Here is a 23036-nt window from a genome sequence, read left to right on the forward strand (position 1 = left end):
TTAGTGGCATATAGCAAAGGTGTGAGACGTGAAAAGGTGACGTACATAATTAATCAAAAAGGAGACACAGTATAACTTTGTAATTCACCATACTTAGGTTACAGCATGCTCCTGAAATATTAGAACTGAAAAACGCTCGCTTACTCGTACTGCGTATGTGGCGAGAGCTGAGCGGCTGTGCCTGGCTGAAGGCCCGGTGGGCTGCTGCTGAAGCTGCGAGCTCAGCTACTCCTGGCCGGTAACCGTGCCATTTGTACCCCGGGGGCACACGTGAGTGTGGCTGCGTTTCCGCGGCCGATTTCTAGGTGAGCTTTGCGCGGTTACATCTGCAAGGTAAATGGAAGGATGAGAAAGAAAGGCGTGCGTACAGACTCTTCAGTATCCCCGGGTTCTGAGTATTTGACAGAACTGTTCTTTTCCTCTCCCACAGAAAAAGAAGCTACCAAATGCTTTTCCAGCAGGAATGGACGTGGACAAGTTCTTGTTGTCTTTGCATTATGATGAATGAAAAAAAAAAAAAGTTGAACTGTGACTGTCCAAAGCTAGGTGTCGTTATGCTGAGGTTTTGCATGGGAAGAGAAGTTAATTCTAAAGGGTGAGTTGCACTTTCAGTGCACTGAAGTTTCACTTTATGGCAAAATCATGCTGTTTCTGAAGCAGGTTGCTAAGTGTAAATATCATTGAGTTGGTGTATGTTTATTTTTGAAAAAGCACTTGCATAATTATAGAGCCATTTAATTTGCAAAATTGTAAATTTGTATAAATGTAATGTAACAGAAGTTGTATGTTTCCTGTTACACCACGTTGTCTGTGTTCTGCTGCATTCTCTACTTACCCATCTGAGCCGCTCAGCCAGTTTGTGAAAAGGTGGTGGATTGGAAGGCGGTGTTTGTAGTTCACCGTTCTAAGACAGGGGCAGCTGACCCGGCCCCTTCCCGTTGTCTTCTTCAATCCGAAAGGGACTTAATCCTCAGATGTGACTGGCTCAGACTGACACTCTCTTCTCTCACAACTGTCAAACCCACGTGTAAGGCTTTGAACGAGTTAACAAAAATACCGGTAACTAAACGTAAGGCCAACAAAACCTCCAGAAGTATTTCTCATCTAATGAGTCTTTTCCCAACCAGTGATTCAGGTAAGAACTTTAATTTGGATAGGCCTCATCTGTTTACAGTATCTGCTGCATAGGATGTCGTTTGAATGCAAAAGCTGTTTTCAAAGAGTGTACTTTGTTGTGGGTTAACCCCCGTGTTCATACCTCGGTAGGAATACGTAAACCGTAGCAACAGCCAGACAAGAGTTTCAGCCTGTTCTATTGCAAAAGGCAATTCTTTTAACTGTCATTTGTACTGTTGAGAAAGCGTTCGTTAGTATCACCTATGCTTTTAGTCAGACACGGGAAAATCTGCATCTGATCTTTCTGTTTAACGTAGAATTTGACATAGCTATTATACAAACTTTCTTCAAAACAGGCACAGGAGCAGCTCGGCCTGCATTGTAGGAATAATTAGCATGGGTAAAAATTACCACACTAAGCCTTGCTCCAGTACTGCAGAATTTTCTCTACTGGTATTCCCTATTTCCTCCTTTGTTCTCAAATTGTTGAGGTCTTAAAAAACGCAAGTTTTCTTCTGAGAGATCTGTACAGCAACAGGGCAATGTTTCAGATAGTATACAAGGATTCCTAAGGAACCAATATTATGCAGTAGATGTTTATATTAAACCCATCCAATAACTAAATACTGCATAGCATTTACAGCTTGAATAAATATTTTTGTTTTAATAAAAAGTTCTGTGTCTTGCTTCATATTTTGTAAGTCCACTAAGCAGCTTTGTGGATATTATATAGAAAAGTCATGTTCATCGGTCATTTTTTAAGACAAAGAGTTCAGTATTAAACACTAAGTTCTAGTAGCAGCCGTTGCCAGCGTGGCAAAAACAATTGTCTCTTTGCTACATGGTGGCATTTGAGGCTTAACAGTATTCTGACCGTTGATATGTGATATTTTAAAATTTGCTATTTATTTGAGACATAGCGTAGCTCTTTCATGGGACAGCCGATATCCACCACATTTCTTTTTCAATTCAGGTGATCTGGTAATACTAAAGGTGTGAATTATCAGTTCATTTACGCTTTCAAAGGAAGAAGCATCTTCAGTTCCAAGCTGCTGTCATATGGCAAATAATTTTTGGAAGAACAGGCATCAGAGCATGCCTGGAGGTTCATTTTCTGAGTGTGTAGCATCTAAACCCCACTGTTCACGTGCTACCTCTACAAGTACCTTCCTTCCCAGAAAAAACAGATCCCACTACTCCCCAGTCAAAGTATCTATTCCCCCTGCTTTATGGAGGAAAATGTAAGGACAATCAAGCGGTAAAGATGACTTCCTCAGGAAGCTGATGTCAAAATAAGAAAGAAGTTGTCCTAAATCCCAGCTGAGAAACTGAAGCGTTTGATGTTTATCCCTTGTGAAAAGGGTGAGGTGGGAACAGGCTTTATACTGGTGCAATAGCCAGGTTTTGCCCTCTGGTAAAAAGCCCGCTGCAGACACCGCGTGAACTTCTCATTGAAGCCCTGAACGAGATTCACTCCAGGAAGGTCCTTTCCTGTCCCCTGTCCTTGCAATAGGGTGCCTAACCCTGCACTCTGAGGACTTCACTGCGAATTCAGGAGCCCAGGCAGGGGCTGGCAGCTCCTCGCGCAGCAGCAGTCACAGCAGCTGCGTTGTTTCGGTCCTGAAGCTGCCTCTACTTAAAAGCATATTGACAAACCTGTACGTCACAGGGGCTCAAATGAGCAAAAAAGGAGCAGTGGCAGTTTGAGGCCGCATTAGCGCTTGCACGTGGAAGTTACGCCACCATCTCCTTCAGTTTGCTTTGATACTGCAGCCCAAGCCAGGGTCAGCGAGTGCTACGGCAAGGCTCCTTTCTTGCATTTGACCTGGCTTCGAGGTACACAACCGCAGAAACCCAACCTTTGAGTAAAGGTTTTTCCATGAAAATCCCTCAGCAGTTAGGAAAATTAAGCAACAAAACAGTAAGAAACGAGCTGCCTCTAGGAGCAGCACCATGCGAGGTACCAAGAGAATTCCTTTTCAGTGGCGTTTGAGAAACCATACGTCAGGGACAGAGGAGCCACAGTTAACAAACATTCTTTATTGTCAAGACATTCTCATAATTTGACATTTTTTATTTGTACTGTATAAAAACTTGCACTAAGTCAAAGTAATAAAAGCCCAGTTGTTTGTATCAATAATCAATGATGTTTTAAGAAGTTTTGGAGTAGCAGTTAAGGAATTTATCCACTTATTGATAAATAAGATGTAACAGGTACCACTCATCATTTTGATCAAAGAGCATTTAAGGCTTTGATTCCAACGCTATTTGGGCCTACAACTTCTCTATTAATATTGCAGAAGCGCCTCCTCCTCCATTGCAAATTCCTGCAAGACCATATTGTCCTTGTTTCAACGCGTGGGCCATGTGAACAACAATTCTTGCTCCCGACATTCTAAATAAAAGAAAAAAAAAAATGTATAAACTTAGTTTAAAGGAAATTCTTAATTTGACCCACACAGGATAGTTGGCAGAATATAGTATTGACCCTGTGGCTGGGAAAAAAACCACACCAACAAGAAGACCAAACCAACCCTTTTATCTACGCTTAGATGCAATGCAGGTTATTTTTCTCTAGCTACAGTACTTAACAAACAGAGAGGTTCTTAGCCATACACAAACAAAACCTCCGTGTTTATCTAAAGTTTCTTCTGGAAAAGGAAATTTCCTCTAAGTCAGTCTGCATATTACAAAGTATCTCTACGTGTAGCAAAGCTCTTTCAAAGAAGGTAATACATCTACCACGAAAACCAAATCGATAGTAATGATTAATTTCAAACAGTTTCTTATTTGCTTACAACTTGATATACCGCAGTATGCTACTTTGGTCCAGCTACTGTGCAAAATCAGACATTTAAATTCTGTCATTAGACTGTCGAAATTAACTTTTAAAGACAAAAAATTCATATTCCCTTAAGGAGCTGATATTGCAAAGATGTCGGCATGTCTTGCGGGATTATGCCTTGATTAGAGCTTTTTAGGAACCATGAAGTACCCCTACTTGTTCCTGATGTACAACGTTGTTACTTCACATCCATATTTACGCAGAGGTTTTGAAATGGGTTTTCCTCATAGACCCGGACTGTGCAACATCATCACCCTTAGGGAGGATTAATGGGATAGACCGAAGCCGTGAGTAAGTTACAGCGGCTGGGGAGCACGGCCGGTGATCCGACTCCTCAAACCAGATGACCGAACTTCAAACAAAAGACCCCCCAACACCCCCAGACGATCCCCGCCTGCTGCATCAGGTGCTTGGGGACTTTGGGATTCACGGCCAAAAACGCTTTGACGAGACCTGGAATTTCATTTTGCTCATGTAAGAAATATAAAAGCCCCTGTACCATATCCTTCGCTATTTTCATAAGTTTACCTGTAAATATCTTTAGCTTAACTACTCGATTAATTATTATTGTTTATTCTGTCATGTTAATAGTGATTTGGTTTTAATACTTCATAAATCCATATAGCTGCGGTAACAAGCAAGCTCTTTATAAAAGTAGGTGATTCCTAACTGTGAAGAGAAAAATGGGATCGTGCTCTTTTCAAGGTACCCTGAAATTTAACACCTGAATTAAGTCCCTATGCGCCTGATTGATAACAAATTTCTGTTACCGTTCCTCCTTGTGTTAAATTTGAGAATAAAGGTAAATGCGTTAGCAGTATGTCTAGAAACCAATGCCTCTGTGTGCAACACAAACCAGCGCTGCTTTTCCTTACCCTATGGGATGCCCAAGAGAGACGGCACCTCCGTTGATGTTGACTTTTTGTGGATCAATACCCAGCATTTTAATATTGGCCAGCACCACAACGCTGAATGCTTCGTTGATTTCCCACATTGCAATATCTTCTTTTTTCATGCCTGTCTCACTTAGAATCTAGAAATAATAATAAAAACAATTACTATTGTGAAAAGATTAGGAAGCTAATTATAGAAATAATTAGGTCTGTTTTGAAGTCGGTGACTCAGGCTGCCCATAGGGTGACTGAAGTTCACATTTCGGAACCTCTTTGTCAGATGGGAAACAGCAAAACTGGGCTACTGAAGCACAGACTTGAGCTTTCACAAAAGAAATGAGCGTACCCTATGCCAAGAATACGTTTTCATCACACTTACACTAAGACCGCTGCCGCAGTAAGTACATTTAAACTGATACGGTATTGCCTCATGCCGTACGCTTGTCTTCAGTTCCTTTTTGAACGAGTCTATACTCATATAACCACATTTATTTTGCCTTTAGCCATACTAGCTGCAAAGCTTCAAAAGTGTAAACAAGCACAAAGTTGGTGAAAGCAGTATAAAACAATATTCTCTTTCAAAATAGGTGTGAGAAATTTGTTACCCTGAAAATCTGCATTCTAGCCTTGATCCTCTGAAAAACGTGTTCTTTGTATTCATGATGTAATTATAATTTCGATCCTAATTACAGGAAGATCCACCGAGGGATGAACCAATGATCCAGTGCTAGGGAAGTTTGTTGTTTTTCAAAAATCACCTCAATTCTTTTCCTACCTTGGGAACAGCGTGTGCAGGTGCAATTGGGAAGTCAATGGGATCAACAGCAGCATCTGCAAAAGCTGTAAAAATCGCAAAAGCTGTTTAAAGACCTTTGTTTTTACTACACGTGATTTTTATTCGCGCAAGCAGCAAACCCAGCCAAGATAGAAAAATTCTGAATGTAACGGTCCATGAAATATCCGTGAAATCCAAAATTTAGTGCCTTAAGGGAGCCACATAACAACATTTTTGTATTTTTAATATTATTCCACATAGAAAACTCCATTTATGATCCAAAGCCTGCTGGTACGACACTTGAAATTTCAAGGACTGTATCAAGAAGGAGCAGCCATAATGCCTAGGGGCTCCCCTTTTCTGTCCCGCAAATGTCAGATGACCGGCCAAACAGGACTCCCAGTCTGAGAGCATACCACGGGCGTATTCTCCAGGACTGTACTCGAAGCTATGAAAAACCGTACCTACTACCCGTGCCAATGGTTTGACTTTCAGTCTCTTGGCTGCCTCTGTAGTCATCAGAATCAAGGCCGCTGCTCCATCGTTCAGAGTACTGGCATTGGCAGCTGTAACTGTTCCTAGAAAAGGTAAAGCATTGTTTAAACAGAGGGGAAAAGCGGGATATAGCTCAGGGATATCCTGTCAATGAGGTTTTTTTACCTTAGGCCCTTGAACATAAGTTCTCAACAATATGGTGATAGCTGTGGTACCGAGTTAACTAAAAATGAGTTATTCTTTTAAATCGGTTTGAGTAAACACGTACAATCATCACATGTACTCCTGTCTATCCAGGTGGCGGTTTAGAGCATGCCTTCCCTGTCGGCTGCACGGCTGGCATTCACGCAGAATTCCAGCTCAAAAAGGGATGTGAATGAGAGGCAACTTTGCTTTAGCCAGAGAGACGTATCAAGGACAGATTCGGGGAAGTCACAGGTAACTATGTAAGGGCACTCCAGCTCCCACCGACGCCAGAGCTGACACCTGGCAGAGACCAAGGCAATAGCTAAACCGAAACCAAGCTGTTTCCGTCGTCTTAAAGTAAATGTCCAAAACAGAGGTTTTCACTGGTTTAAGGTTCTTGGACCATCTTTTAATCCAAGCCAGTTCATGCTGTTGTGAAGCATGTTTCTTTATCTTAGCAGACGTTTAAAAGCTAAGGGACTACTGTTGGGCATTCAAGCTCTTGTGAACAGGACTCCTCACTACAACAACGTATCACAGAATCACAGAATCGTTTAGGTTGGAAAAGACCTTCAAGATCATCAGGTCCAACCGTTAACCCAGCACTGCCAAGTCCACCACTAAACCATGTCCCTAAGCACCGCATCATCCTTGCACTTGGTAGAAAATTAAGCAGTTAATTCAACAATATTTACCATTTTCTTTTTGGAAAACAGCTTTCAGCTTTGGAACTTTACTAAAATCAACACGTTTGTATTCTTCATCTTCTTTCACTTCTGTATCTGGCTTTCCTGAAATTCAGATTTGGTTTAGTATTTTATAGTACAGTCCATTCTTAAGACATTCTAACACAGTACTTTGATTAAATGCTGCCTTATTTAAACAATTTATTTCATTAAAAAAATGTAAACACATGTAAAATGCATGTCAAGAACTGTGCTTATGAAAACTGGAAAAAAAATTATTCCCTAATCCAATTTATTCACAGCAAATCCATTTATACTTCCTGGTGGCTGAATGAAAGGGACAAAGAACATATCTTTAAGGTAATTAATAGGGAAATTAAAACACAGATGTCCTCAAGCCATACTATTTAAGTTCAGTAGCTAGTCTTCCACTTACATAAAAAAGGAAGAAGATACGGTGCATAACATTAAAGGAAAATTAAAAACCAAAACCAGATCACAGGTCACTGACTGCTGTTCACCAGAAAGTCTGCAGAACAGAAAATTCTTAGCTCATTTAAAATTAGCGTTCCTGATATCTGCATGTTTAAACAACACAAGTTGCACTGAACACGGACAATGTTACAGCTTTCAATGAGAAACACAATTCATTTTATCACACCTTTCCATAATACCTTTTTTTGAAATAGTGACAGGAACTATTTCATTTTTCAATATTCCTGAATCCCAGGCTGTTTTGCTCTTTGTGTAAGAGCCTATGGCGTAAGTGTCTTGTTCCTCGCGCGAAATAGTAAACTTCTTCGCAGTATTCTCGGCACAGTTGCCCTTGGAGAAAACCAGGCACGTTAGGTTTGGCATTTGTGGAGATGTGAACTACAAATGTAGCTGAAAAAAACTCAGCCAGCAGATTTCCAGAATTGAATGTGACTAATGTGTGTCCATTTCTAATTTACACAGTTGTGATCAAATAGTAACTTCTGGTTTTGGAATATGAACTTCAGATTTAGCAAACGTTTTCTGGATCCAGCCATGAGGGAACATTCATTACAAGGCTTTTCTTTTAAGTTAAAAAACTGCATGCCAAAGTAAGTTTTAAAGTGCTTAGGGCTGATGTCTTCTGAGACTGAAGATCATTGTTCAGCCACAGAACAGCATGTTCACATCATCTTACTAGTGTTGTCATGTCATTATCAGCTTGTCTGTTCCACAGGTTACAAGAACAGGTCAACACACAGGGCTTATTTAGCCTTCAGGATCTGATACTCTAAAAACTGTACAAATAAAAGTATGTATACCTTTTGTCTAATCACTGGAATGAAATAAGTAGAATGAAATAATCCATTTTTTATATAGGTCAATCATAATCATAATTACATAATTATACAATCATAATTCATTACCAACACTAAATACCTGGTGACAAAATAAAAAAAAAGGATACTCATGTAGTCAACCTGAAAGATTTGTTCTTAAACAGGTTTTGTTCCACCTCTCATTTCTGTAGAAAACTCAATGAATCAACACAAACCCCTTTAGTACTGTGTCCCTCCAGTGCTTCAAACAAGCAAGTTCACTTCTATGCAGTTAAAGAATTTAAAGTCTTCATAGCACCAGCAACTTAGTCTGTTGCCAAAACACAGACAAGAGTAAGTTCCTAAAGCCATCGGATGGGCCTTCCTGTGTATTCTCACACAGAGTGGTACGGTTTTCCAAGCAACCTACAGCTGCTATAATAAAGACAAAAGGCTCTACAATATTGTCCCAGTCTCTGAAAACTTTGTGCATTATAACCAACTCCTAGAGTTTTTCCCCACACAGAGGAACTAGCAAAGCCACTATTTACATTCCTATAAAAATCCTCAAAAATCCATTTTGGCTGGAATGTGGGAGTGGATTTCAACCAACAGCCTAAGCAGAGTGCGCTGGACTGCAAAAAGAATAAATCACACACAGAAGGAGCGAGGTCCGTATCAAATATATGGATCACAGTAGAATATTCTTCACGACATGTTTTCCTGTACACCAGCAAGAACACTAACTGATCAGTCAGTAATACCCTACAGTTGTGAATTACCCTAGGCAAAGGTCAGAAATATTCATAAACGGAAAGTAGTCATTCTCTTTTCAAACTCTTCTTCCCTGATGCTTGTTCTTCACTATCTTCCTATCAGTTGTTTTCCAAACCCACCCTAAGTTTGCAGTTGTTTGTCCAATTTAAGTTACCATGCTGATGAGTAAGCATATCAGCTGACTCAAACCTTCCAACAGAAGATATGCGATATGTACATTGGGGGAGGGAAAACAAACCTGAGAGCCTGCTGAACCGTACAGAGTAGGTACCCTCAAAGACATCAAGTAACTCAATTGCTCTTTCCCACAGATGGAGCAACAGCAATCTATCAGCAGCAGATTTTTTTTTTTTTAAATCCCTGCTCTAGGCAATTCAGACTTCAATCAGAGACAGATAAACATTAACACGCAATTTGCAATTCGGTTTTGGTCTTCTGTCTAGCCCCTCCATTACAGTTACTACAGGACGGACGCCTGGAAATGGAAGACTTTTTCCTCCTCCGTTTATGTTATTCCTCATTTCTAGGTTTGCTACATGAAGCAGTTTCATAATAATTATTAGCAAGCTCTTCAAAGCTATGGTTGATACTTCAGTACTGTGCAGGAATATTTACCATATGGATATGGTTATAAGCGTCCGTCAGCCCATCTTTCACTATCAGGTCTTCCAGCTTTACTCCTCCATAGGGCGTCGATCCTCTGCTCATTGTATAGGGAACATTAGACATGCTCTCCATTCCACCAGCAACCATTACGTCCTGCTCAAAGGAAACAAGTTAAAATTATTAATAATGCAGTGTGTTCTCTATGACTTCTTGTAGGAACAAATATTAGCAAAAGCTTAAGCATGGACGCTTTATATTTCTGAGGAGTCCTAGAGAAAGAGGAAAAAAAAATCTTTATGCATTTAAAAAGCAAGCAGCAGGAACAACAGCTGAAGAGAGTTAATCCACCCCGACAGAACAACTGGACTCTTGTCTTGTATGCAGTTCTAGAAAGCTGCAAGGGCCGTGTCAGTCTCTTGCACTTTTACTTCAAAAGCTTGGGAGATCAAATTACAAATTTTAATTTAAACAGTTTCTTTTTCTTTAAATTTCTCATTTTTGTTCTTCATTCGCAGCTCCATATCCCTACGCAACAAGCAACAGTCAGAATCTAAGAGACTAATAAGAAGAGACAGAGATTTACAAGTACCTGCAGTTTTACATAATATTGTTTCATCTTACTATGTAAAGAGAGATGACTTACAATATGGTTTTATTATCTGGAAAGGCCAGCAAAAAAAGAGATGTTAACAATTAATCATTACTGAATTAAGCTGAATCGTTATGGGCATTTCTAAATTAGTATACTTTTCAAGCTGAGACAAAGCAAACAAACAGAAAAGCTATAAGGACCAGAAGTATACCTACTGTTCATCAGGCTATACCCCCAAAATCCCTAGGACCTCAGGATGTGAAGAATAGACACAGTTGTGTTTAACGGCATATTTGAAATATGGATAAATGTAAGAAAAATACACACACAGCAGTGTGAGTCTTTGAGAATTCAACCATGCTGTTAATATAAATTCAAAAAGATTTTACATCATAACAGCAATAAGAAACAGATGAAAGCTTTTTTGGTTTCTTTAAATTAAGACTCAGAGAAATAATGGTTTGGTTCAGAACAGATTATAAACTAGATCCAGGAACAGTGACATGAAGTAATGAAGAAAAGAAAGAAGGCTGGAGACAAACTGGAAAGGCAGATAAATCGGAAAGGCAGCTGAGATATGGAAGCAGCAACAGATCAGAGGAACAAGAGTCCCTGGCATTTCAATTCCCTAAAGTGAAAGACTCGGAGACAGAGTTAATACAGTTGTTTATACGATGAGGTACACTGACTCAAGCCACTGGGAACCATCGCTGACTTTCATACCGCAGATACCTCACAGCCCGCAGCCAGGAAAAACAAACAAATACAAAAAAAATCCATAATTTATAGCTCTAAGAGACTAATAGCTGGCTGAGTCTGCTTTTGCTGAGACTGGCAGCACAGCGGGTATGACTAGCTCAGCTGAAAACTCCAGTTCTCTTCAGAGCTCATGGCCTGCATCTGTCAAACCAGCCAAATGCACAGCCACTCTCATGAAGTCACTGGACGTAAATTCCTAAATCCAAATGCAGCTTTTACACAGACATGCTGGGCCTGGTTCAAAGTCCAGTGACAAGACTTCCACCGACTTCAGCAGACACTGGACAAAGTGCTGCTCTCTGCAGAGCAAGGCCAAAGCAATAAGTAGTTCCTTAACTCAGCTATACTGTTATTTCCACAGAAGGGATAATGAAACTTAAATATTAAAAAAAAACCCACACTCTTTACTTTTGTTCTTAAAAAAAAATAAAATAAAAAAGAATAATAAGTACATTTCTCACTAATGAGCCACTTACTTTGTAAACCAAAAATATATATTGAACTGACAATATTTTCACTTCAGAGATGGGGAGATGTTGCCAAAATGCTTTAAGTATGCAATTAAAAACAAAATTGAAATGTCTTTCTTCACGTTCACACATCTCCCATATTCTTTGCTGCGTAGCATTTAACAGCTTGCTGAAGATGGTGTATTCTTGCATCCTCCCGTTAAGTGATACTGTTTTCCCCATCATACAGAGAATATTAGAACACTGTTGACAGAGATGAGCAATTCCCCTCTATCAAGCTCTCTTCAATGAAAACACTTATTCAGCAACAATTCTTCTAAAACAATTAAAAAAAAAACCTGAACCATCTTTAATGTACTTGGAAACAACATTGCTTTAATATGTACATTTAATCCATTTAAGTGTTAAAAGTGTCTGAAAGTCAAGATTGAATGTGTTTCAGCAAAAACTAAGTCTATAAAAAGTTCTTCAATTTTTCAAACCAGAAAGCTTGAAAATTCCCTTAATTATTTTTTGGGGGTGAGGGAGGAGGTGGGGTGGGGGAAGAGCAGTAGGGAGAAGATGTAAACACCCCACCCCACCCCCCAAAAAAATCCACCTTATTTGCCTAGCTCTAAAAATACATCTGACAATTTCCTAACTATAATACTTACAATTTTCTGTTTTAAACCAAAACACACTTAAGTGACTATAAAACTAAGGTTGCATAAGCAAAACAAACCTTGCTAATTAGCTTTATTATCCCAAGTCAAAACACAGTCCCAAATCAAAGAGCACAGTCATCAGTAGGACAGGATCTACAACATTAGTTGTGTGTTTCTTCCATAAAACAGCACTCAAATTCACATACCTGACTCCCACACATCAGGCTTTGTGCTGCCATCATGATCGATTTCATCCCTGAAGCACAGACTTTATTGACAGTTGTAGTAGGAGTGGAGATTGGCAGACCTGAGTCAAAGAAGTTGTACAAACTGTATTACTTAAAGGACAGACAGTCTTGGTGTTTCAGCAATATTTCGTATGGGACCAGTTTTTACCTAAGCCCAGGGTGCCCAGCTTGCACTATTTAGCCTGCCAAAGCAATTTATCTACCCTCGCCCCTAGTTGCTATCCTTCTTGGAGACTCTTGTTGTCTCTCCCCTTCAGACAACAGACTTGTGATAAGGGAGCAAGCAAATGAGGAATCAGAGACAGAAGATCAGGGAAACGACTCCAGAACTATTCCTCCTCCTGACACCCCAATCCCTGCCTCTAAGAAGCATTCAAGATTGAAAAGGCATAAACAAGCTGTAGAATTTAGCAGCTGGCAACAAGACAGACCCCAGAAGTACAGGACTCTAAACACAAGCAATACTGAACAAGACCAAAAGCGCTAGGTGTCAGTGTCATTCACACAGTTGTTATTGAGTTCTGACTGTCATTGAGTGTTCATGGCAACAGCTTTGGGCTCTGCTGTGTGCAGCTCGACTCAAGACCATTGCGTCACTGCCTCTACCCTAGGCTTGCTCTCTAGCATTATGGCTTGGCTACCAGCACAACTCCATCCCAGCAGCGAGATGGAGAAATTCGCCAGGGGAAAGAAGAGAGCCATATTCATCCCCTTGCCTCACATGGAAACAGTTCCTTCTTTTTCAAAAAAGTACAGGGACAGAGCAAAGAAAGTATCCAGTTCTTCCCTGACCCACAGACCTTCCTAGCATCATGCTAAGGCATAGAATCCCATCCCTACAGCAAAAGGGAGAAGAACATAACTCCTGCACCCCAATAACATTTGTGCTGCAGTTAACATTATAGAGCGAATCCTTCCAGTGACAGCTCCAGACTCCACGGGAAGATGAGCGTAATGACATACTCATATCTGCAGTTCATGGAAACTCACTGACCCCTTATCCAATAAGGCTTAAGAGTAATGATACACTGAAGAAAAAAAGTCTGTTTCATGAAAGATTCAAAGAGCAGCATCCATCATTAGCATCAAGTGTTCTGGAAGTAGCAGCCTGGTCTCCAATATCATCTTCTCCAGGTTCTACAAACGCTGTAGGCAGTAACACCCATTGTGCATATGAAAATTGATTCCCGAGGACGCACAATTAGGCCCACTTACTTGAGTACAACACACACCATTCGCCCACCATGCAGAAAAAAGCATACGCAGACTGTCTTGATGAAAGGCTGGGCACCACTCTGCTTTAACTCATAGCTCAATAATCTACACTGTCTACATAAAGACAGAAAACCTTAACCCCAGAATCAAGAGAATTAATACCTGCACCCAGGACTGCTTGTCTTGCTGGAGCTTGTCCTTGCCCAGCCTGCAAGACATTACCCATATACGCTTCTTTCACTTCTTCTGCAGGGATACCTACAAAACAAAATTGTTTCCATTCAGGAGTCTTTGCACGGAAGATGTAACTCCCTTTTACGAACCTTCCCACTGAAGTTTCCTATCAAAGACTGATGCAACGTGCCATGTCCAACCCCTGTGCCAAAAGCAGCACACAGGCCCCTGCTGGGCGCATCCCAGACCTCTCCTCTCATATGCACGGCACACGATGAACTGGTGACCCCCACAGAAGAGAATTCCCTTGTTACCCTGCAGAACAAGCTACAGTTAGCTAACCAAAGCAAACATTTCCAAGTCTCGCTAGTCTCCCTGAGAAGCTCAATTTCCACGGATGGTTCAATGCATAAAACTTTCTACCTGCCACAATTATGTCTAAAGAATGAGTTCTGCTTGTTTGTTTAACAGGGGCGAGCCAAGGCCACAGCTAGCTACCACCAGACAGAAGAGGCCTGCTCACCCACTGCATCTCTTGCAACGTTCAAGTTCTTGCAATATGCTGTTTCAAGAAGCCAAATTTGTAGAAAACTAACCCTCCTCCCCCCAAAAGACTTTTTTGCTAATTCAAATCCATCAATAGACTCACAAGGGTGTCCTACAAGCATAAGTGCCCATGTGAAAAATGGGCAGGGAAAGGAAGGGCCACAGGTTTCAGCAACAAGTAGCCTTTGCATCAGCTTAGGTGTGTCATAAAACCCCACCCCAGAAAAACAATCAGCATCTTCAATCGGATTTGGATTAGCACGGATACCCCTAAGTAATATTCTGCTCCTAGAAGCAGCACTTAACTTAATTCAGATCGAAACTTCACTTAAATACCATTTGTGGATAAAGACTTAGGAGTGCCACAACAGCAAAAAAATACAGGATCTTTTGTTTACCAAGCAACTTAAAAGACAGAGACTGATACTGTTCTGAGCCACTTGAGGTTTTCTTTGTTGCAGAAAAAAATATTTACATATACCTGCTCTGTCAATTGCTCCCTTAATTGCAATGGAACCAAGTTTAGTGGCTGGCAATGATGAAAGAGATCCTTGGAAAGATCCAATCGGTGTCCTTACAGCACTTGCTATCACCACCTCCTAAGAGGAGAAGCATGGAGTAAAAGTCACGGTCTCTCTCACAAATGCACACATATACCAGTATTTTTTAAATTTATCCACTTCTGCTCTTTCATTCATGTCACAGCTTCCCTTTCATCCTGCAAGTGTTTCAGAGCACTAAAATAATCTTTATTAATGCATGCAGCATGGAGAATAAACATAAGGAATTAGAGATTGGTGTGCAGTTGCAAGACTACAATCTTGTTGGGATCATGAAGGCGTGGTGGGATGGCTCCCATGGCTGGAGTGCTGGAGGGATATGGGCTCTTTGGAAGGATGGGCCAAGGTGACAAGGAGGGGGGGTTGCCCTTTAGGTGACAGAACAGCTGAAGTGCACTGAGCTCAGCCTTGGGATGGATGCTGCTTGAAAGAGTCCCAAGGCCCTGGAGGGAGGAGGGGTCAAAGCAAGCTGGTTAATATTTGATGATTACCCCTTCCAAGCTCAAGAGCAGTCCATTCCAACAAGTGGGATGTCAGGTTAAAATGCCAGGAGGTCTGCATGGATGACCAAAACTCATACACAAAAAGGAAGCATACAGAAGGTGGAAGTAGGGACAGGGAACGTGGGAGACACTGTCCAATCCTGCAGTGACAAGGTTACGAAAGCCAAAGCCCAACTGCAATTGAATCTGGCAAGGGATGTCAAAGGTAAGAAGAAGGGCTTCCAAAAGCAGCTAGGAGGCAAAAGGAAGTCTAGGGAAAATGTGAGCCTGCTGCTGAATGGGGCAGGGGACCTGGTGACACAGGACATGGAAAAGGCGGAGGTACTAAATGCTCTCTTTGCCTCAGTCTTCACTAGTAAGACTGGCCTTCAGGAATCCCAGGCCCCAGAGACCAGGAGGGAAACTTGGAGCAAGGAAGACGTACCCTTGGTGGAAGAGGATGAGGTCAGGGAATACTTAAGCGAACTGGACATACGTAAATCCACAGGCCCTGCTGTGATGCACCCACGAGTGCTGAGGGAGCTGGCAGATGTCTTTGTAAGGTCCCTCTCGATAATCTTGCAATGGTCATGGCAATTGTGAGAGATGCCTGAGGACTGGAGGAAAGCAAATGTCACTCCTGTCTTCAAGAAGGGCAAGAAGGAGGACTTGGGGAACTACGGGCTGGTCAGCCTCACCTCAGTTCCTGAGAAGGTGATGAAACAAGCTAATCCTGGAAATCATTTCCAGGCACATGAACAAGAAAATGATCAGGAGTCATCAGCATGGACTCATCAAAGGGAAGTCATGCTCAACCAACCCAATAACCTTCTACAGGGAAATGATTGGCTTGGTAGATGCAGGCAGAGGAGTGGACACTGTCTGCCTAGACTTTGGTAAGGCTTTCAACACTGTCTCCCATGAGATCCTCACAGAGAAGCTGTTGATATATGGGCTGGATGAGCAGCGAGGTGGACTGAAAACTGGCTGAATGGCCAGGCCCAGAGGGTGGTGACCAGTGGCACGAAGTCTGGTTGGAGGCCATTAACTAGTGGTGTACCCCAGGGGTCAATACTGGGTCCAATCCTGCTTAACATCTTCATTAATGATCTGGATGATGGGGCAGAGTATACCCTCAGAAAGTTTGCTGGTGACACCAAACTGGGAGGAGTGGCTGATACACCAGATGATTGTGCTGCCATCCAGAGGGACCTGGACAGGCTGGAGAAATGGGCCAACAGGAACCTCATGACATGCAACAAGGAGAAGGGCAAAGTCCCATATCTGAGAAAGAAGAACCCCAGGCCCCAGGACATGCTGGTGGATATCCAGCTGGAAAGCAGCTTTGCAGGAAAGGACCTGCAGGTCCTGGTGGACACCAAGTTGAACATGAGCCAGCAATGGGTCCTTGCAGCAAAGAAGGCAAATGGCATCCTGGGCTGCATTAGACAAAGTACTGGCAGCAGGTCAAGGGAGGTGATCGTTTCCCTCCACTCAGCACTGGTGAGGCCACACCTGGAGTGCTGTGTCCAGTGCTGGGCTTCCCAGTACAAGAGAGACATGGACATACCAGGGAGAGTCCAGCGAAGGGCCATGAAGATGATTAAAGGACTGGAGCACCTGACACACAAGGAAAGGCTGAGAGAGCTGGAACTGCTCAGCCTGGAGAAGAGAAGGTTCAGGGGGACCTCATCCGTGTATATTAATACCTGAAGGGAGGGTGCAAAAGGAATGGATCCAGGCTCTTTTCAGTGGTGCCCAGGCACAGGACCAGGGGCAACGGGCACAAACCGACACACAGGAGGTTCCCTCTGAACATCAGGAAACACTTTTTCACTGTGAGGGTGACCAAGCACTGGAACAGGTTGCCCAGACAGTCTCCATCCTTGGAGATAATCAAAAGCACCCAGGTCGCAGCATAATGCATAAGCAGTAGTTTAAGACATGGTATGACATTCAGCTCTATACCTAGCAGCCCCTCAAAAGAGATTTACTCTTATTTCGCCTCTTAGCTTCAGTGCTACAACAACATACCTACCTGCTAAAACCATGAGAGCAGCATGAGGACCTGGCACCAAAAAGATGCACACTTCAGACCTCTGGCTGCCCCTGGACAGCTACTGAGAAGAAGCAATGAATGCCTCCAGCTCTGCTGGTTTCAGCGGAAGTCAGACACAAAGCTTTACAGGGTCTCACCACAAGTTCTTTATTTAGAGACACAAGCAAAGAAACAAAACACTAGAAAATATCTGAACCAAAAAAAAAAAAGACAAATTATACTTGTTTAAAACTCAGGTCTGTTTCTGTAACCCCTTCTTCATCATGATTGACTTCAGTGACAGTAACACGCTTGTTCTCATCTTTTATGTTGCAACAGCAAGTTGCAGAATAACATACAAATAACCTCAAAGGGAGAAGTTGGCATCAGCTGTATTTTCCAATAAGGGATAAATAGTTGCATTAAGCTAGCTGACACACTTCTAACCAATTTTGTCCCACAGTACCTAACAATTAGCAAAACAAAATAAAAAAGAAAATCTGACTTTTATTCCAGATTTTGCAGTCAGGTGTGACTTGGGGACAAGTCGCATTGTCTACAACGCAGATTTTTTTGTGGTAACTTTTTTAAAAAGTTCAGTGATTAAGAAAGAGATATAAAACAGTGATTTATTGCAGTTGGATGGTGCTTTATACTTACATTTAAAGTGCGCTGTGATGCATAGCCACGGCTTGTATACTTCAAAGCCTGAAAATAAGAAAGTCCTCAGAATTTCATATCGAGAAAGTCAATACCATGACATTTGAGAAATGTACCATTTATGTAGAAGTCATTACTTTAAAAAATAATATCTAAGAAACACTGGAAAAATATTAAATTAAAAATCATAAAATGCCTTTTAAAAAAGTGAAGTCTCACCATAACATCTGTGATAAAATATTTTCTGAAAAATAAACAAATACTCCTTTAAAAACAAAACCCAACTCATTTGGCCAAGTCTGTTATGTACACATACAACACATGGCTAAACCAGGGAGTGAGTGGTGCTATCTTGAAAAAGTTTACTAGTCCCTCTGTCTGCTTCTCTGGACTTTGGTTCACTCATTGACACATAACCTCCTGACACAGCTGGTGAGGGAGCCAACGAGGGAACGTGCCCCGCTGGACCTCTTGTTTGTGAACAGGGAAGGACTTGGGAGTGACGTGATGGCTGGAGGCCATCTTGGGCACAGCGATCATGAAATGATAGAGTTTTCAATTCTTGGAGAAGTAAGGAGGCGGGTCAGCAGACCTGCTGCCTTGGACTTTCAGAGGGCAGAATTTGGCCTGTCCAGGAGCCTGGCTGACAGAGTCCCTTGGGAACCAGTCCTGAAGGGCAGAGGAGTCTGGGAAGGCTGGGCATTCTTCAAGAAGGAAATCTTAAAGATGCAGGAGAAGGCCCTCCCCATGTAACGAAAGACAAGCCAGTGGGGGACAAGACCGGCCTGGCTGAACAGAGAGCTTTGGCTGGAATTCAGGGGGGAAAAAAGAAGAGTTTACGACCTTTGGAAGAAGGGTCAGGCAACTCAGGAGGACTAAAAGGATGTCGTGAGGTTGTACAGGGAGAAAATTAGAAGGGCCAAAGTCCAACTAGAACTTAATCTGGCTACTGCTGTAAAAGACAACAAAAAATGTTTCTATAAATACATTAGCAACAAAAGGAGGGCTAAGGAGACTCTCCATCCTTTATTGGATGCAGGGGGAAACGTAGTGACAAAGGATGAGGAAAAGGCTGAGGTACTCAATGCCTTCTTTGCCTCAGTCTTCAATAGTCAGACCAGTTGTTCTCCAGGTACGCAGCCCCCTGAGCTGGAAGACAGGGAGAGGGAGCAGAATGAAGCCCCCATAATCCAAGGGGAAATGGTTAGCGACCTGCTACACCACATAGACACACACAAGTCTCTGGGGCTGGATGGGATCCACCCAAGGGCACTGAGGGGGCTGACAGAAGTGCTCACCAAGCCACTTTCCACCATTTATCAGCAGTCCTGGCTAACCGGGGAGGTCCCAGTTGACTGGAGGTCAGCAAGTGTGACCCCCATCTACAAGAAGGGCCGGAAGGAGGATCCGGGGAACTACAGGCCTGTCAGCCTGACCTTGGTGCCAGGGAAGGTTACGGAGCAGATCATCCTGAATGCCATCGTGCTGCATGTACAGGACAACCAGGGGATCAGGCTCAGCCAGCATGGGTTTATGAAAGGCAGGTCCTGCTTGACTAACCTGATCTCCTTCTATGATAAGGTGACCCGCTCAGTGGATGAGGGAAAGGCTGTGGATGTTGTCTACCTGGACTTCAGTAAGGCTTTTGACACCATTTCCCACAGTATTCTCCTGGAGAAACTGGCTGCTCATGGGTTGGACAGGCATACTCTTTGCTGGGTAAAAAACTGGCTGAATGGCCAGGCCCAAAGAGTTGTGGTGAATGGAGTTAAATCCAGTTGGTGGCTGATCACAAGTGGTGTTCCCTAGGGCTCAGTATTGGGGCTGGTCCTATTTAATATTTTTATCAGTGATCTGGATGAGGGGATTGAGTGCCCCCTCAGTACATTTGCAGATGACACCATGTCAGGTGGAAGTGTCGATCTGCTGGAGGGTAGGAAGGCCCTACAGAGGGATCTGGACAGGCTGGATCGATGGGCCGGGGCCAACTGTATGATGTTCAACAAGGCTCAGTGCTGAGTCCTCCACTTTGGTCCCAACAACCCCATGCAACGCTACAGGCTTGGGGAGGAGTGGCTGGAGAGCTGCCTGGGGGAAAAGGACCTGGGGGTGTTGGTCCACAGCTGGCTGAACATGAGCCAGCAGTGTGCCCAGGTGGCCACGAAGGCCAATGGCATCCTGGCTTGTATCAGGAACAGCGTGGCCAGCAGGACCAGGGAGGTGATAGTGCCCCTGTACTCGGCACTGGTGAGGCCGCACCTCGAGTACTGTGTTCAGTTTTGGGCCCCTCACTACAAGAAGGACATCGAGGTGCTGGAGCCCTCCCCAGAGAAGGGCAACGAAGCTGGTGAAGGGTCTGGAGCACAAGTCTTATGAGGAGCGGCTGAGGGAGCTGGGGCTGTTTAGTGTGGAGAAAAGGAGGCTGAGGGGAGACCTTATTGCTCTCTACAACTGTGTGAAAGGAGGTTGCAGCCAGGTGGGGGTCAGTCTTTTCTCCCAAGTAACAAACGATAGGACAAGAGAAAATGGCCTCAAGTTGTGCCAGGGGAGGTTTAGATTGGATATTAGGAAAAATTTCTTCACCAAAAGGGCTGTCAAGCATTAGAACAGGATGCCCAGGCTGAGTCCCCACCCCTAGAGATATTTGAAAGACACATAGATGTGGTGCTTAGGGACATGGTTTAGTGGTGGACCTGGCAGTGTTATGTTAATGGTTGGACTTGGTGATCTTAAGGGTCTTTTCCAACCTAAACAATTCTATGATTCTTCGATTCTGTGATTAACTTTACTGCTTTTTAAACAGTGGCACTTTGTGTCTACAGCTTCATTTCATTGGTGTTTCATGAACCAAAATGAGGATAATGAATTCAGAATGCTAAAACAAAATATTAAAAAAAAAAACAACAAAAACAAAACCAAGAAAAAGAAAAAGGTATGACCTGAGTAGGCTAATTCACCAGCTACTAGCTTCATCTAATTAATCAGTGTAAAGATACAAAGATACATCTGTAGGTATTATTTCATATATTAAGAGAATTATCTTTCTATTAGTGGTTTAAAATATCAAGAGTTTAAGCCATTTCTTTAGACAACATTTCAATACACTGGAGACTTCTGGTTATTACTGACTGAGAGCTAAATAAATACTAATTAAAAATAATAACTACTTAAGGACACTGCGAAAACACCATCAATTTTATAAATCAACAAATGCCTTCTGGTTTTGTGTCTACCATATGAAAATCTAGTCTGTTTCTCTCTTCATTTGACAACCTTCAACTATCAAAAGACAGTTTCTTTCCTACTACTTTTCAATTGGTTATTTTTTTTTCTATCTCAGGTTGTAATAGCCAGTGGAAAGTTTAAGTTAAACCTCTCTCTGAAAATGAATTATGTTCCTGCAGGGCTCTAATAAGAGGGCTTTCAAGGGTTAGCGTCAAAAAAAAAAAAAAAAAAAAAAACAACAACAGCAAAGTAACATGCCCTTACTGTGCTACACCTGAAGGTTACTTTTGTAGTAAACTGGACAAACCAGACAATACGCTTCTAAGTGTAACTGGCATCTGCTAGTAGCATTCATGCTCTGTGTTAATTACAGGCCTGCGTTATTTTTAAAGGAAAAGAAAAAACCCAAACCACTTTCTACTGCTAGTAAGACACAACCTTCAGCTCTGCATATAGCAATAAGGCCAATCCACATGCAGTCCAATGCAATGTGGATGCTTCACCTGCTCTTTTCTTCCTCGTACAGCTCTCTACACCAGTGCCAGGATCCCCAGCGCTCCGGGCAGACCAGGCACCCCCACCAATAAAGTCAGTGCTGCCTCAGAGTAATCGGGTACTGTGGCTCTTCGGGCAGGGGCACTCAGCATCTCACCTCCCAGCCATCTGTGTTTCTGATGAACCTACCTCACGCACACCGAGTCAGTACATTTGCTACCTGCTTCCCCTCCCAGCCCTGGTTAGAGAAAGCCTTGACAGCCGCCACACATCCTCATGGCCGAAGCGAGTACCAGATGGATACAGGGGCTTTGCAGGGCAGCGAATTACGCAGGAAGGAGCTGCAGAGCCGGGCGAGGGCCCTGGCCAGCCCGCCGCCCTCCCAGCGCTGGCAGGCGGTTATGAGGCAAGGGAAAAAGCCGCTCTCAAGATCGCGGGTAAAGGTCCCGCCGGGCTTAGCGCCGTACCCGGCCCGGGGCTGTCGCGGCGGGGGGAGCCGCCCTTCACCGACCAGGCGGCTCCGGGGCGGCGCGGCCCGCCCGGCCCTGCGGACCACGGCGGACCCCGGCCCCCGCTCCCCCAGCCGAGGGCCCCGCCGCAGGAGGCGGCCCGGGATCTGCTCCGGCTCCTCAGCGCCTTCCCGGGCCGGGGGCTCCCTCCCGCCGCGCCGCAGGGGCAAGGGGAGGGGGGCGCCGCCTTCCCCGCCGCAGCCGCGGGTGTGACCTTGGCCAAGCGTTCCCGGGCCCCGCGGTGGGGCCGGGGCTGCGCAGGGAGGGAGGGAGAGAGAGGGGAAGGGCTGGGGCCCGCCCCGCGCGCCGCCCGCCTCACCCGCAGCAGCTCCTTGGCCGGGCGCCGTCGGCCCAGCATCGCCACCGCCGCCATGTTCCCGCCGGCCGCCCCCGTCACCTTCACCGCCACCGCCCCCACCTCGGCCTATAGACGGCGACTCCCGCCCCCTCCCAGCTCCCATTGGCCCTGGGGCAGAGGGCGGTGCCAAATCCGTCCCTGCCATTGGCTGGGCTGGAGGGCGGGCCGCAGCGTCACGGGGTTGCGCCGGGAGAGGGCGGTGGCCGCCCTGCGCTCGCGCGGCCCCTGAGGCGGTCGGGGCGGGCGGCTCGGTAGCCCGGCGCCGAGGGGTGGGCGTACGGCCGGTGCCCGGCAGCTCCTGCCGCCGCCGCGGGACCTCCGCCTTCTGTGGGAACGCTTTCTGCAGTGACAGGCGCGTTTCTTTCGTCGCCGGGGCCGCCGCTTGGGGAC

General features: G+C 44.0%; 2 protein-coding genes across 5 annotated transcripts in view; one reads left to right on the forward strand and one right to left on the reverse strand.

The window, feature by feature from the left end:
- NPAT (nuclear protein, coactivator of histone transcription) overlaps window positions 1-5682 on the forward strand; it is a 29122-nt gene extending 23440 nt beyond the window's left edge. For 2 of the 3 annotated variants that reach the window (XM_087759240.1, XM_087759241.1), the window contains exon 18: window positions 431-3021. In XM_087759240.1, the coding sequence (XP_087615366.1) occupies window positions 431-508 (78 nt within the window). In that variant the 3' untranslated portion in view covers window positions 509-3021. Of the gene's footprint in view, window positions 1-430; window positions 3022-5546 lie in introns of those variants that run through there. The other variant, XR_015705158.1, reaches the window with a different exon arrangement.
- ACAT1 (acetyl-CoA acetyltransferase 1) lies at window positions 3137-22705 on the reverse strand. 2 transcript variants are annotated; one of them, XM_087759242.1, is made up of 12 exons: window positions 22608-22705; window positions 18060-18107; window positions 14801-14918; window positions 13762-13857; window positions 12343-12443; window positions 9681-9824; window positions 7671-7821; window positions 7006-7101; window positions 6094-6207; window positions 5630-5694; window positions 4837-4994; window positions 3137-3511 (listed from the first exon to the last, which is right to left on the reverse strand). In XM_087759242.1, the coding sequence occupies exons 1-12, from the start codon at window positions 22659-22661 to the stop codon at window positions 3391-3393; spliced, it is 1266 nt and encodes a 421-aa protein (XP_087615368.1). In that variant the 5' UTR covers window positions 22662-22705; the 3' UTR covers window positions 3137-3390. The 2 variants fall into 2 exon arrangements, with proteins under 2 accessions (XP_087615368.1, XP_087615369.1); XM_087759243.1 differs by lacking the exon at window positions 14801-14918 and having other exon boundaries at window positions 22608-22669.
- Between the last annotated feature and the right edge of the window lie 331 nt (window positions 22706-23036).

This window comes from Nipponia nippon, unplaced genomic scaffold, assembly GCF_047370975.1.
Source record: "Nipponia nippon isolate SJK-2023a ecotype South Korea unplaced genomic scaffold, ASM4737097v1 scaffold_2, whole genome shotgun sequence".
NCBI classification, from domain to species: Eukaryota; Metazoa; Chordata; class Aves; order Pelecaniformes; family Threskiornithidae; genus Nipponia; species Nipponia nippon.

What these genes read in the sequence shown, in the direction of transcription:
- ACAT1 (XM_087759242.1), bottom strand. Translation starts at nt 22,661, where the DNA reads ATGGCGGCGGTGGCGATGCTGGGCCGACGGCGCCCGGCCAAGGAGCTG. An exon ending in CATCACAGCGCACTTTAAAT is followed by an intron (nt 14,919 to 18,059) that starts GTAAGTATAAAG and finishes TTCTCCTCTTAG; the next exon opens with GAGGTGGTGATAGCAAGTGC. An exon ending in TCTCTTGGGCATCCCATAGG is followed by an intron (nt 3,512 to 4,836) that starts GTAAGGAAAAGC and finishes TCTTTTATTTAG; the next exon opens with AATGTCGGGAGCAAGAATTG.